Source organism: Mustela lutreola, chromosome 11, assembly GCF_030435805.1.
Source record: "Mustela lutreola isolate mMusLut2 chromosome 11, mMusLut2.pri, whole genome shotgun sequence".
Taxonomy (NCBI): domain Eukaryota; kingdom Metazoa; phylum Chordata; class Mammalia; order Carnivora; family Mustelidae; genus Mustela; species Mustela lutreola.
The window spans coordinates 92,277,791-92,292,510 of NC_081300.1; the positions used below are offsets into that span (position 1 = coordinate 92,277,791).

General features: G+C 56.3%; 1 protein-coding gene across 6 annotated transcripts in view; it reads right to left on the minus strand.

The window, feature by feature from the left end:
* Nucleotides 1-31: 31 nt before the first annotated feature.
* The window catches only part of TPCN1 (two pore segment channel 1), a 59,594-nt gene continuing 44,905 nt past the window's right edge, over nucleotides 32-14,720 (minus strand). For 3 of the 6 annotated variants that reach the window (XM_059139448.1, XM_059139453.1, XM_059139452.1), the window contains exons 15-29: nucleotides 14,391-14,454; nucleotides 13,489-13,533; nucleotides 11,364-11,420; nucleotides 11,223-11,276; nucleotides 11,002-11,074; nucleotides 9,841-9,948; nucleotides 8,879-8,950; nucleotides 8,272-8,361; nucleotides 6,893-7,008; nucleotides 6,186-6,232; nucleotides 5,528-5,596; nucleotides 5,264-5,348; nucleotides 4,297-4,436; nucleotides 4,105-4,185; nucleotides 2,575-3,597 (exon numbers count right to left, since the gene is read on the minus strand). In XM_059139448.1, the coding sequence (XP_058995431.1) occupies nucleotides 3,433-3,597; nucleotides 4,105-4,185; nucleotides 4,297-4,436; nucleotides 5,264-5,348; nucleotides 5,528-5,596; nucleotides 6,186-6,232; nucleotides 6,893-7,008; nucleotides 8,272-8,361; nucleotides 8,879-8,950; nucleotides 9,841-9,948; nucleotides 11,002-11,074; nucleotides 11,223-11,276; nucleotides 11,364-11,420; nucleotides 13,489-13,533; nucleotides 14,391-14,454 (1,266 nt within the window). In that variant the 3' untranslated portion in view covers nucleotides 2,575-3,432. The other 3 variants (XM_059139449.1, XM_059139451.1, XM_059139450.1) reach the window with 2 other exon arrangements.

Below are 14,720 nucleotides of genomic sequence, written 5' to 3' on the forward strand. Positions count from 1 at the left end.
ACTCCGGGGAAGTCACGAGGCAGCAGCCACGTTTACAAAGCAGAGGCTTTTTTATTAATATGCCAGAAATCTGGAGACACAGTGGGTTTTCTAGGTAACAAATCACCAATGTACAAAACCTTACAGTGTTGCTCCCGCTATCCATACAAAATGATTGTCACGTGGTGTGGAGTAAGGCTGGGTGTGGGGAGGGAGGCGAGGAGGAGGGACCAGGTGGTGTCCCTCCAAAGCGGGGCAGGGGCATATTGCCATCATGGCCAAGGGCAGGTTGGTTTGACCTTGGTTCCATTCGGCTAGGACGTGGATGGTGAGAGGGCATCTGAACTGGATGATGTCCCAGGTCCCCCAGATCTCACAGGCCTAGGTGACCCCAAGGGGCCAGCTGTCCTTAGCCTCAATGACAAGCGCCCACTACTGGCCAGAGTCTGGCCTGCAGCGCAACGGCTGCCGCATTCATCCCATCTAGCTAAAATCAGGGTCTTTCTCAGAGGACTGGGGCTGGTACCACCCTCACACGAGGGGCCTGAACTACCCTGGCACCCCTCCCTGGTTCACCAGGGGAAGGGGCTAGAATGAAGCTCAAACACTCAGGGCAAAGGACCTATGACCTATCCTCCTTTGAAAGCTGTCCCTTGACTCCTGATTCCAAAATACCCATTTCAACACACAAAGGCTAAAAGGCACCCAATTGTGCAAATTATAAATAAAGTTCCTTCTCTGGAGAGGGCAAGGGGTTCTGGCCTGGGGCTCGGTGCAGAGCTGCCTGTGCTGGCTGGTGGCCCTCCAGAGCCAGAGAGGACAATGCCAGTCTCCTGGCGCCCCATGGGGATCTCCCTGGTTCATTGTTTCCCCAAAGGGGCTGTGCTTTAAAAACAGAAACAAATGCCTGTCACTCCTGCCTTGTTGAGGGGCACAGCTCTGCAGTGCTGGTTCTGGGAATCAGCCCCTCCGGGGCCTCCAGGATGGCACCCCTGGGATCAAGCCATGCCCTGCTAGGAAGAGGGCGTGGCAGGGAGAAACTTCTGCCCACCCACCTTTCTAAGTCCTGGGAGGCAGTGGAGGCATCTGGAAAGCTGGTTAGACCGGGATGCCCCTGCCCCCTGCCGACCCCTTTCATCCCAGAGCCTCCGCCTCTTGCCCTGTGCTAGGTCTGCAGCCCAGCGGAGCTGAACCAGAACTCCCTCTGCTCTGACCCTGTTTCTGCTGCCGCCAACAGCGCTCACCGGGCTGCCCACCCCAACGTCCGCTCTGGATTCAAGCACCGGTCCTACCCAACCAAGCTGACCTCAAGAGAACCAGCCCCCCCAAGATAGTGGGGTCCTCGGTTAACCAGGGGCTCACCTGAAGCTAGCTGTGCCAGTGAAAAACCCTGGGCGAGTCCACGGAGGGGACTGCTTAAGGTGGGGGCAGAGGGGAGCTGTCCCAGTGGACCAGCAGGGGTTCAGGCGCAGGCCTGCCGTGGACCACCCCACTGGGGGAGTGTCAGCTCTGTGCACCCCTTTCCAGCAGCAGAACCTAATGCACAGTGTGAAGGATCTGCCATTGTGTTCAGCAGAATCCTGTGTTAACTGAGATGTCTCTCTGCTGGAACAAGGTAATCCCAAGGAAAAGGGATCGAGTGGAGAAAGCCCGTCTCAGGAATGCGTCCGGCAGCCATCAGCCTGGCCTTTTGCTTGCTCTCCTCCTGAGATTCTAAAGGAGGCTATTTTAGAAGGATCTGCAGCCACAAGAGTTAAACCAAAGAAAGTATGGGAGGGAAGACTTAAAGAGCTGGGATGTAAAATTCGCACAATCTTGTGCAATCACGCACACTCTCGTGCTGCCCAGCACTGGCCGAGATCTGACCATGTGGGTATGATCACACCCCTTGATTATGCTATCCGTTAGGTCCTAGGCACTGGTCCCCCGAAGGAATGTTCTATTATATTATCATATATAGAGAAATACTAACCCACATCCTAAGTGGTTGTGTCCCTAACGCAGGCCACAGACACCCCGTGACGCAGGCCGCAGGGAAAGTTAGTGGGGAAGCCATCAGCTGGGATGCGAGTGTGAGAGCAGCGTGGGGAAGACGGTTTGGATCTGGCCTAGGGAGGGCTGACCCACTTTGAAGGCGAGCCCTGCAGAGATCGGCAGGATCTATCCAAGTGGTCTTCTTCTGAAGAGGCCTTCTGGAACCTTCCACATTAGGAAGAGCTCATAGGCAGCCTAACCCCCTAAACCAAAGTGATCTCTGGGGTTACGAAAAACAGGGCAGGGTGGTTACACACCAAGCCCCATCTTGTCTTTTTCTCTTCCTATATATAAATATGTGCATATATATGAATGCGTGTGCATGTACACACACACACACACACACGCATTTTTTCCATACGTTGTAGTAAAATAATACTATTGCGTTATTGCATAGACGAGACGGCTGTTGCGTACTGGAGTTAGGTGACGGTCTGGGAGCGCTGGCGGCTGCCTGGGAGCAGCTGGGTGGCAGGGCCCCGGCCGCTGCTGCCGAACGGTCCCTCCTGCTGCTCCTGCTTGCGGGCGTGCTCCTCGTACCACTCCTAGAGCAGAGCGCGGACGGGGCACTGAGCGGCCGGCACCCCTCCCCGCCAGTCCCGTGCTTGCCCAGCGAGCACCGCCCCCAACTGCCCGGGGAACACAGCGGCCAGTGGGAGCCAGCCTCACTCAGGACACCCCTGGACCTGCTGGGAATTCTGCATATGCCTCTGATAGGAAAATTACTGTGAAATCTTTCCCTTATTGATTAGAGGTTTGCAAGCCTCCTTATAAATGTTCTCCTTGGCCCATAGCATCTCTTTAAGCAAAGCCTAGGTACTCATCATCACCCTCTGTTTGGTTGTGAACATAATCTTTTGTCCTTCACAAAGGGATTCCCGGGTGTTATGCCTTTTGAGCTCAGCAGGAACCGTGTCCTCATGATACACCTGAGAAAACCGAGGCTTAGTAGTTTTATGAAGCTGGAAGACATTGAGGGCCTCTCCGAACTCCCACGTTGCTTTTGGTACGTACCCCCCTGGTAAGGCCGTGACACCATTTTGCAAAAAAAAAAAAGTAACCCGCCTAAGACCCATATTGTTATGTCGTCTGACATTTTCAGAGACGGGTGTTCAGGTGATTAAGGAATCAGAAAAGCTGCCTTACATGTTCAAAAAATCTGAGCCACAGAACTTGAAAGCTTAAACAAGACTCAGATGGCCTTCTTTCTGCACCCCTCACTGTACAGAGGGAAACACTGAGGCCAGGTGGGGACACGGGCAGAGGACAAAGGACAGCAGCTGAGTGCGTGTTCTCAGGACGGTGTGAGTCAGCTCGGGGAGCTGCAGCCTCCCTGCCTTCTGGGCGTGGGCAGTGGTCATCACTGTCCCCGTGGAAACAGAGGGATTTCTAGCTGTGAGGATGCCAGAAACTGCAGAGTCACGATGGGTGGTGTGGGAGACCCTCCCCCGAGCCCTGGGACCCAGAGGCTGAAGAGAAGAGCCAAAGCAGAGCTCGTGCGCTGGTGGCCTGCGCTCTGTGGGGTTCTGCGGGGACGTGGGGCGCCGGCCCCTGTGGTGCTTCACAAGCTCGCTTACTTAGCTGCTGATGTGGAAAGATGGGGAAATTTTACTTAAAAAAATTTGACTTCTCCCTTCTCTTAAATTAGAACAACAACAAAAACCTCAAACAGAGAACCTGATGGCCCTGAGCAGAGGCCGCCCCCTCCGACGAGCCCTGCCTTTGCCAGCTCTCCAGGCCCCTGCAGCCCCTTTTGGCCACGATGTCCCCTGCTGTGCATGCCATGCTTGTGACGCTGGCTCAGAGCAAGAATTGGGGTAGGTTCTGGGGAAAGCTCGAACAGCAGGGCCATATGGGAGAGCTCTCGTGGTGGGGAAGGGCCGAGGGCTCACGGCCGAGCCAGAGCTCCACCCAGCCCTGCGTCCCAGACCCACTGGCCGCGGTCCCACCGGATGGCCCCGATCCCCACCGGAGCCTCCCCGCCTGCACACTCAGGATAGGGACAGGGGGCGTCCCCGCTCAGCAGCGGGGAGGCCCACCCCCAAGCAGGAGCAGGGAGGGTCTAGGCAGCAGGAGCAGGGGCGCTCCTACCTGAATCTCCTCTTGGTACATCTTTAGGCTCAGGTCACTTTTGGTCCTTGATCTCCGTCCCAGAAACACCACAGTGTTTTGCTAAAAAATAAATAAATAAAAGGCAGAGGCTTGGGGTGGGCCCAAGCGGGGCAGGCCCTCCACTAAGCCGAAACCTGCCCCTCCATCGGAGGCGGCCCCACGGCTCCTCACCTCGTGCCTCTCCATCTGAGAGAGGACCTTGAGCAGCCGGGCCATGTCGGACGCGGCTCCCCGCCCCTCCCGGTAGAGCTCCAGGACAGCAGTCAGCTCATCTTTGGAGATTTCCTTCTCAAGGGTGATGCCGCTGTCAACTGTGGGAAGGGAGGCCGGGGCTGGGAAGGAGCCTGGGGCTCAGAGCCCCCTGATCTGGCTTGGCCTGGTTCGGCCCTCCTCCCTGCGGCCCCGGCAGGCGTCCTAAGGTTCCTTTCCTGAGAAAACCCGCATCAGCATGGCGCCCCCACCGCAAACCCTCACTGTCGGGCACGCACATCCCTTCCCTCCCTCTGCTGCAGGTGCGGGGGACGCTGGCGGGGCCAGCAGCTTCCAGGGGACAGAGGGTTTCGGCAGGGAGTCTCTGAGTCAAAATGGTCAGATGGCCTGATAAGACAGATTTGGAAACAATGAACAGGTCTGTAGCGGCTCTGACGGAGAATCTGGAAGGATCGGTACGCACAAAGCTCTGCATCCTGGAAGACGCGAGGCCATTACTGGAGCTGCGGTCACCCAGCTGCAGGAGGAGGAGCCGCTGGTGTGGCATTCACACCCTTTCAATCTAGAACCCCACCGTGACCGTGTGATTTAGAGATGCGGAGGTCGCAGCGGAAAGGACAGCCAGAGGCTGTTGTGTTCACAATAGGCCTGTCTCTGCTCTGCGAGTCTTCTAATCTCGGACATGGACTGTTTTTATTTTGAACATGATATCAAAAGCCTTCTCCCATCAACAAGTGTTTGAAAATCAAAAGACAAGAATTTGAAAATCAATGCACGTGAGAGATGTAACAGATAAACCAGACAGACACGCTGAACTGCCAGAAGCCTGGACAGCTGGACAGCCAGACAGCAGGACTGGACAGCCAGACGGCCGGGCACCAGGCAGACGAGCAGTGGGAAGGCTCTGGCCACGGCTGCTCGCACAGACCTTCCGAGTCCTGGTTCTTGCGGCTGTAGTTCATTCGGAAGACGAAGGCCTCGAGGATGAAGGCGACGATGATGGTCATCACCACCTGGCCGGGCGCAGAGAGCGGGAAGGGGTGCATGAGCTGCTGCAGGACCCGACTCCGGCCGAGCTCTGTCAGATGCTGACCCCAAGTCCCGGCCCCTCGTCCCTCAGTGGCCGCCCACCAGGCAGGGGCAGCTGGAAGCTCTGAGTGTTGAAGGGCAGAGAGCGTGGCCAGGGACCTACCATGGTCACGATGTAAAAAGTCATGAAGTACAGGCGGCTCCAGTGTGAGGTCTGAGAGGTGACGCCTTCCTGGGGACATGGGGAGGTGGCCAGTGAGTGAGCGCCTGGGCGGGGCCGGGTCACTGTGCACTTGGGCCACTCCATGGTCCCCCACATGCTCTTTACAGACCCTGCCCGATCTGCCTGGGGTTGTGGGAGACACAGGACGGGGTGGGGGGGCCCTCACTCCCGGGGTCTAAAAACTCTTCCATGCTGCAAGAGCCTTGGACGCTCCCCAGGGTGGCGGGGCTCCGCACTGACACGGGCAGTCTTTGTCCCAAGCAGGGGTGGAAGACTTGGAAGAATTTAAGGATAGAAAACAAAACCTAACAACCCTTGCCACACAGCTCCTTGACAGCGGTGGGAGGACAGAGACCCTAACTGGCATCTCCAGGCCACTAGGGGACACGCATGGGGCAGGGATGCAGACGCAGAGGGTGGCTCCTGGGGCCCGGCCTGCACCGTGGGCTCTGGGCAGAACCCCAACCCGGTGTGACCCAGGCCCCCAACCCCGACAGAGCACAGAAGAGTGACACATCCCCTCGGGGGCCAGGCAAGACCAGAGCTGGCCTCAGAGGACGGCGGGAGGATGCCCCCAGGAGCCGACCGAGGGCCTTACCATAATGATGTACCAGTTGTTGACAACCGTGAGCTCGAACAAGGTCACTGCCGAAGGGAAGAGAGAACGAGACTCACTTTTTCCAAGTCTGTTTCAAGTGGCCTCTCTCCACGTGTCCGGGGTACCACGCACCTAAATGATGGCGTCCTCATCTGCCAGCGTGAGCTGTGCGTTCCAAGGCCCTCCCTGAGCGCACACCCCACAAGTGCTGCCAGCTTGGCCTATCTCCCAAAGAGCATGCCCGCTGCCTCAGCACCCTGGGACGAACCAGGGCTGGGGTCGGGCGGCGGGGTAAGAGTACTCAGACCTGACTTGCTGTGGTTCTGGGATGCTGTGCGGGGCTCCCATTCCTCTTGAGCCATGTCCTACCCCTGCCCTTGCCCTGGCCCCAGCCTCTCCACAGAACACAGGAGCAGCCCCGTGTGGACCTGAGCTGGGGTCAGTGCAGGGCACTGTGGCAGGTTGGTGTGGCTGTCCCACCCTGCAACTGTGGGGCTGTCCCCTTCCGAGCAAAGCATGAGCTCTCGCTCCCAGGAACGAAAGCTGGTGGCCCGACCTCCCTGTGACAGGGCCAACCACAGGCCCTGCTGAGGCTCCAGAGGACCCGGGAAGCTTCGGACAGCTCTGCTAGGACCCATCTGGGGCCCGCGGTGACTGACAAAGGCAGTGGGTCTGGGGACTGTGCTGCCTGTGGCCTCTGCACTCACCGAAGCTGTTCAGGATGTTGTCAAAGTTATTGAGATAGTAGTAGCCTTCGTCCACGACAGTCTTATTGCCCACGGTGTGATTGAGCCAGCGGTAGGCATCGGCCACAGTGCTCGTACTGGCCAGGGAGACAGAGGGGCAGAAGGGAAGGTCGCAAGAATATGGGTCACCTCGACAGAGGACAAAAGGCTTAAGCGAACCAAGCTCTGACCTGGGAGCGGCCATCCTGGCCCAGCCCCCAGCTCTCCGGCCCACGTTCTCGGCTCAAGGGCGGCCCTTGGCTCCTCTCACCAGTTGGGCGTAGCTGGGGACTCCTGGGCTTGCCCCCTGCTTATCTGCATCCACTGGGCATTGCTCTGCCACCAGGGAAGCCATCTCCCTCCCAGCCACTGGAGGGAGAGAAGGGCAGTGTCTGCCCTGGTTCTGCCCACCTGTGATCTGCTCTGGGGCCTGGGTGCCGGACAGTGGCCCTGCTGGCCCTGAGAAAGCCCCTTGCCAGGCTCGCCCCAGCACCAGGTTGGGATGCTCCGAAAGGCTGCCCCTGTTCTAAGAGCTTATTTGCAGCTCTCCTTGTCGCCCTTTCTGTCGGCTCAGTTAACATTCATGCCGATGTTTCCGTGTGTCTGGTCCTTGGGCCGCCAGGGGACTTGTTCAGAATGCAGAGTCCCAGACCTTGGGCAGCTGCCCTGGTGGCTCTGGCCCACTGTGGAGTTTGTGACCCGCTGTTCTCGGCCTGGGTCTGAGCCTAGCCTGACACTCAAAACGGCTGCCAGTGTCTTTGGAAGGAGTCTGTGCTTGAGGCCTCATGGGCTAAAGTTTGGAGAACACTCACTGGAGAATTAATGTCCGAGCACACTGCTTTCATTGTGGTGGCGTGGAGGAGGGAGAGGTCATGGGAGCTGGTGCTCTCCACACTCTACCCCGGCCCCCAAAGGCCTTCCTGTGGGTGTCCATCAGTGCTGCCAGGAGGCCTGAGCCGATGTGTCTGCCGAGTCCCCATCGCCCCCAGAGAAGTGGGAGGAAACCAAAGAAGTCGGGCCTCAGGCCGCTCCCAGTTGAAGGGCGGCCTTCAGACCTCAGCCCAAGGGCAAGGGCAAGGGGATAGGAAACCTGTTCAGATGTCCTCACTTCAGAGACAGCCCTCTGAGTCCAGGTCCCTCACGTGGCTACTGTATTCAACTAAGGCCCCGGAAAGCAAAGCAAAGTGATTCCAGGGGGTTTGAAGTGTGCTGTGGCTCAGAGACTGTGTCCCTGCGGCCCCCAAGGCTGCGGGGGACCCACTTAGAGGGGCTGGGGGCAGCACGCTGGTCCTGGCCTGGGGCCTCGGGAAACACGGGCTGCCTGGGGGCGGGCAGGGTTGGGGGGGCCGCCGTGTACTCACTTGCAGCAGTTGGGGTAGAGGATTCCGCAGAAGAATTCCATGCCCACGATGGCGAAGGAGTAGTAGAAAATGAGCAGGGTGAGGCCCAGGCTGGGGAGGAGGGTCAGGAGGGACAGGGTCACTGGGGGCCAGGCAGGAGAGACCGGCGCCTCCGGCAGCCCCGCGTCCTCAGACCCACTGCGCTGACTGACGGACAGGCATGCCCCTAGCCAGGTTTACCGACTGGAAAGTGCCTGCAGGCAAGGGGCCTCGTGATTCAGGTCTGGGGTCAAAAGTGGCTCGAGCCAGGACTCTATTAACAGATGCCCCTTACCGGAGATTCACCCCTTACCTGTGAAGGTAGACTCACAGGTGACCCCTTACCTGTGAATGTAGACACAGGTGGTAAGTGAGTGGACAGCTCCCTGCCCTCCCTACTCAGTATTTCAGACAGGTCAGTGGAGGAAAGTGGTACCAGGGAGACCTGTGGTGGTCAACAGCTCAGTCTCCTTGGAGACCCTTCAGTCCTCTGCGGGCCGCCTCCTCTCCCCCGACTACCACCCAGCTGCCCCCCTGGGGGCGCAAGCCTCGGGGCGCCTGGCCCCGGGGGCCGAGAGGCGGGCGGTACCTGGCCATGCGGGGCAGCAGCTCAAACATGGTGTCTAGCACGTTGCGGTAGCGCTTCTTCAACTTGAACAGCCTGAAGGAAGAGACCAGGTGGCGTTCAGAGTGGCCGCAGCCCCCACCCCCAGCACGGACGGGAGGGGATGGCCCGAGCCTCTCGCCCACCCGAGCCCTGCTGCCCACCCTGCTGCTGGCCCAGGGGCATCCCCAGCCTCTTCTTTGGTGGAAGAGGCAGCCGTGGCTGTTTGCCACTGGTCAGCAACAGAACCAGGAGGCTCCAAGAGAGACAAGGCCTCACCCGACACAGGGAGGCAAGAAGGGAACAGAAGCCACGCCTGCAGAGGAACTGGGGGCACAGAGGCTCGGCGGCCAAGAAAGAGCCATGGTGTGTGGGGAGGAAGCGGACATCCCCCCACCCCTGGCCACCACCACAGGGGCACAGCTGTGGGTTCTTCTAGAAACACTGCCCCCGATCGTGCCCACGTCCACCTCTCCTCCCAGGAAGGACACGTATGGGATCATGGCTGGATACCGCAATCCACTGGAGACACCAAGAGCTCACGACCCCCAGGTGGGAACGAGGTGCCTTACTAGTGCCCCACAGCCGTCTCTGCAGAAAAGCGGAGACCAGGGAGGGTTTTTCTTGACAAGGTGCTGTGCCAAAAATCCCCCTGCACCCTCAGAGGCTGTGGCCTTCTGGTTTAGGAACCTGAGCTCATGTGTCTCTGTGGCTGCAGGCCAAGGTCACCCGCACCATGGGCCATGCTTCCCCTCCATGGTCAGAGGCAAGCGTCACCCGCGAAGTGGGGAGATGGGCAAGCCGCAGGCCCCACAAGTGGAGACAGGAGTCAGGTGCCTCCACAGGGGGTGCGTCTCTGACACCAGGCTCGTGAATCTTCTGGCACCGTCCTGCCACTTCCCAGACCAGCCCCAAGGCTTTCCGCACCCTGCCCCTGCCCCTGTCACCTCAGCAGCTGGAGGGGACGCAGGACCACTATGAAATAAAAGGGCTCCATGTCGAAGGCCAGAGCCAGCAGTCCCAGGAAGGCGAACACTGTGACCGAGAAGTCGAACCTGGGAGGGACAGGGAGAAGCAAAGTCCATTCAGCCTGCCCGGGCCCACCTCCCTCCCGCGCTCCCTGCTCCCCAGTCCCCTTCTCAGTGCTCCCTTCCAGGGAACCCACATGCTGACCCCAGTAAGAGCAAGAGCCTGCAGCTGCACAGCTCTGGAAGCAGCTTCCTTCTGCCCTGGGGTTTCTGAGGCCAACTTGGCTGGACCCCAGGCACAGCATACACAGCAGGGATCAGAAATGCCCAGGAAACACCACCCCCTCCAATGCCCCAAGGTCCTACACTGGTCTAACGGCAGATGTTGGGTTATATGGGTGACCTCTGACCCCGATGAGGTCACTGAGGAAGGGGCAGGATGGGCAGGCTGGGTTCCCCGCAAGGCCAGCCAGCCAGCCCTCCTCGAGAGAGGGGGCCTTGGAGGTGTCTGTGGAACGGGGCCGAGAGCTGCTCAGGTCTCTTCACCACCCCCAGCTAGCGGCTGACTGAAGTGGGTGGAGGAGCTTCCTTCTCTGATGGAATCATTAAGGAGAAGCAAAGAGCTTAGTTGTCGACGATGGGCACAGGGACTAAATGACTAGTTAGAGCCAGCCAGCCTAAGGCCCCGTAAGAGGCCATGTCTAGGGGTGCCTGGGTGGCTCAGCTGGTTGAGCGACTGCCTTCAGCTCAGGTCATGATCCCAGATTTCCAGGATCGAGTCCCGCATCGGGCTCCCAGCTCCTTGGGGAGTCTGTTTCTCCCTCTGACCTTCTCCTCTCTCATGCTCTCTCTCACTGTCTCTCTCTCAAGTAAATAAATCAAATCTTTAAAAAAAAAAAAAAAAAAAGAGGCCGTGTCTAGGAGGAATACGCAAGGAGGGCCCGAGAGAGTAGGACAAGGGCCTGATGCTGGCAAGTCCCAGAGCCACACGCAGAACTCTTCCTGGAGACAAAGGCCTTATCCTGTCCTTGGCCCCTCCTCCGGCCACTGCAGACCACCGCGCATGCTGTGGGTGTGTAGGGAGCGGACCCACGGCCCTCTCGGTCTCGGCCATGGTTAAGAAACACGCAGTCCACTCACAGATTCCACCCGGAGGACAGGTATTGCACGGGGCCAAGGCCAGCAACCTTCAGGAACAGCTCCACACCGTAGACTGGGAACAGGAGGAGGCAGTTAGTAGGGGCCTGACCCCAGCCCCTCCCACACTCGGCCTGAGCGGACATCGAGGCCCTTCTGAGGTTTTCCCTCCCAGGCCAGGGTTTCAGACAAGCAATTCAGCAAAGCCACACTCAGAAACCTACTAGTCAGAAAGACGACGTAACTCCAGGGCACCTGTTTGGAGAAGAAGTTCCCGCCTGTGAGACAAGAGGTGGGAGGTCAGGTGGGGCAAGGGGGCGGCAGGTGTGCCCACAGGACCGGCTGGTCCCCCGGCCAGGGCTCACCTTTCAACATGAAGGTCTCCACAAGGATCCAGACCCCGTTGACGGCCACCACCAGGTCTGCAAACAGACAGGCCCATAAGAGAGAAAACACGGATGGGTGTACGAACCTACAGCTCAGCACTGTAGCCCCCTGGCGACTTTCCCAGCAGCCCCCAGGAGATGCTCCACACACCCATGGGTTAGATCAGTGCTTTCACAGGAGCTACATCAACCAGTGGTTTCACTCAGAAAAACAGCCACAGGTTTCCAGAAGCATGCTCTATGTCGCCGTAGGGATACCAGCGGTCTCAGTAAATCCTACAGGCCATTCCACATCAGTGTAAAAGACATTTGCACATTAAAATGGTTACCCTTCCCTAGAGACAGGTGATTTTAAGACGACTACATGAGCTAGTTAGCAGAACGACATATTCATTTGGCCTTTTACACACCAGCCTCACTTCTTAGCGATCCACCCCCATGAGACAACAGCAAAACACAAATCAACGTGTCCTGCAAGCTATTTGCTGGAGAACTGTTTGTGAGAGCAAAAATCTAGAAGTGCCCTAAATGATCAACAGCGGACTGGTTGGATCAACTATGACACATTCATGAAACAGTGATGTATCAACTCTAGAAAGAAATGAGGGACATCTCCCTATATCGATGGGGAGTGATCTCTGGGATATATGGTTAAGGGAAAAAAAGCAAAGTGGGAAAAAGTGTATATGAAGTATGCCATCATTGAGTTAAGACATGGGGATAGGAATACATATACATCTACTTATAGTTTTTAAATAATGGAAGAAGAAACCAAAATAAAAGTTACCCATTGGAGGAGGTTTGACTGGATGTACATGAGATATCCTTAAATATATTTGTTTTGTAGATCTGACTTGGAACCACATAGGTAATTTACAAAAGTATAAAACAAAGATGTCAAAAAAGCAATCCCTGAAAATCAAAAATAAAATGAAATAAAGAAACCTAAATGTGTGTCCAGGTGGCGACACCGCCACCTGGAGAAAGGACTACTACAGATGACTTTAACATGTGTCATGTGAACATATTTCCCTGGGGGAGTGGTATTCTAGTCTCTGTGTTGCTGGGACTGTGTTGGGATCGCCATCTGGAGACGGTTATGAGTCTACTGTGCGGTACAGCGAATGAGTAACTGTGTGAGTGGTATTGGGAACCAGGATATAAGACAGAGGGGGCCAGGGGTGGGATCTGGGTATGAAAGGGTGAGGAAGTTCGGTAAAAATGCAATAGTCCTGGATTTGAATTAGAAAAGTCAGGATCAACTCCTGATATGGTTTATCTTTAAAAGCAAAATCCCACCTCTGTCCATGGAAAGGTCTAGAAATAATAACCAACTCCAAGCCATGAGCACCTTCAGCGTTTCAAACTGTAGTGTCTAAACACCATTTCCCACTAAATGGAACCAGGGTTCCTTCGAAAGGCTGAACGCCATCAGGACGCTCCATCAGTACTGTCCAAGAGGACTTCCTAGGACAATGGAAATTGCCTCCTCTGGGCTGCCCGACTGGTAGTCATTAGCTGTCTGCAGTGACTGAGCACTTGAAATGTAGCTACTGTGGCTTTTTTCATTTTAGTTGCTTAAATTTAAATAGCCACACCTGGCAAATTGCTACCACACTGGAAAACACAGCTCTAGATGTAACCACTGGATGACAGGAATGACAGGAAATACACAACAGAGGAACATGCAAAAACAAGACTGAAGGCCAACAGTCCTGTTTCTTCAACTCAGTGTCACAAGATGGAGAAAAGGGAGGGAAGAGAAACCTATAGATTGACACCGACTCAAGTGACAGAGCAACCAAACACTTCTTGTGGTTCTGAAATCTGCTTCCAAAACCTCCAGGTCTAGAGAGGGGATGATGAGCCCCAGCGAGGTGGGTACAGACAGACAGAAAGACCGGCCATGGGGTGACAGCCGCTGATGCTGGGTGATGGGTATGTGGGCACTCATTATCCTCCCCCAACTTTTACACAGGCTTGGCATTTTCTGTAATAAAAAGTCAACCACACGGCGGCACGGCTAATCCCTTGCCTCTCCACCTTCTGGAGCGTGAAAGACTCGGGCAGGATGGGGCCTGGAGCTGCGGTATTTCACACTTACACATGAAATACTGGAAGGCCTTGGACTTCACAAGGATATTAATTCCTATTTGAAGAGAAGACATGTTAACATCGAAATCTCCATTTGCAAGAACACTTTCCCATACCACACACCTCACACACATGAGCATTCGGGGTGTTTATGCCCAGGGGTGAGGAAGGAGGACGTGCTCTGAGAGCAACCCCACGCCTGTGCTCGGGCAAGAACACAGAGCCAACAGCTGCTCTGGGGAGAGCCCGGGCAGCTCGGAGCCAGAATGTAGCAGAGCGAAGCTTTGCTGGCCACCGCTAACCTTAACTTGTTGCTGGCCTTGACCCGGGACTATGTTCACCCACTTGAATAACTATCTCTCCATGGAATGGAAAACCCTCTAAAGACTACAGGCTAACAGTAGTGCCCAAAGCCCTAGCTGTGGAAGAAATCACAGAATAGGCTACACCATCCTGACTATTGTTCCCAATGGCCCGCACCCGGGCTTCAGGCTTTTTGCACTCAGAATCCCCTGAGAGCTAACCACACCCTGCAACAGAACTTCAGAACTGGCATTCAACTAAGGGGCAACACTTGGATTTGAGAATTTTGAATTTTATGCTGGGCAAGCATGATGTCAGGGACCGTCTATACTCACTATATATCCTGCCACAGGAGGATAGCTGGAATCCGTTATTAGGCCCAAAAGCAGGTTTTGAGAAGAGAATTGATAATGCGGTCCTATTACCTTTTTAAAAACCGCACTTACCTGCCTGCTGGGGTGAGCGCACTGTCTGCCTCTGGTACGCACACATCCAGACACACGTGTACACACACACCCAGGGAGCAGGCTCTTCAAATGCTTGTCTATGGTCTCTGGAAGCCTCCATCTGTCCCCAGCTGCCCAGGTGTCATACTCAGGTCAACCTTACCTTTGAAGATGAGGAATGCTGTTCTGGGAAGCTCATCAAACCAGTGTTCTCGATTTCTCTTGGCCTGGCCAGGAGACAGGGCCATGGAGAGGGGTTGTGAGGATGGTGAGCAGAACCTTGCCCCCGGGGTCAGGCTGCCGCTTTCCTGCCCTGCGCCCTGGCTAACTTGGGGAACAATGAAAACACTCAGGGGTGGAAATAAGGACCGTGACGCCACTGTCCACGGAGCCTGTAAGTGGTGCCACGCACCTGCCTTCTTTTCGTGTAATCCTGAAGGTGACTGTAGGTAGGGATCATTGTTCTGCCATTTTCCAGGTCAGACGAGCCTTG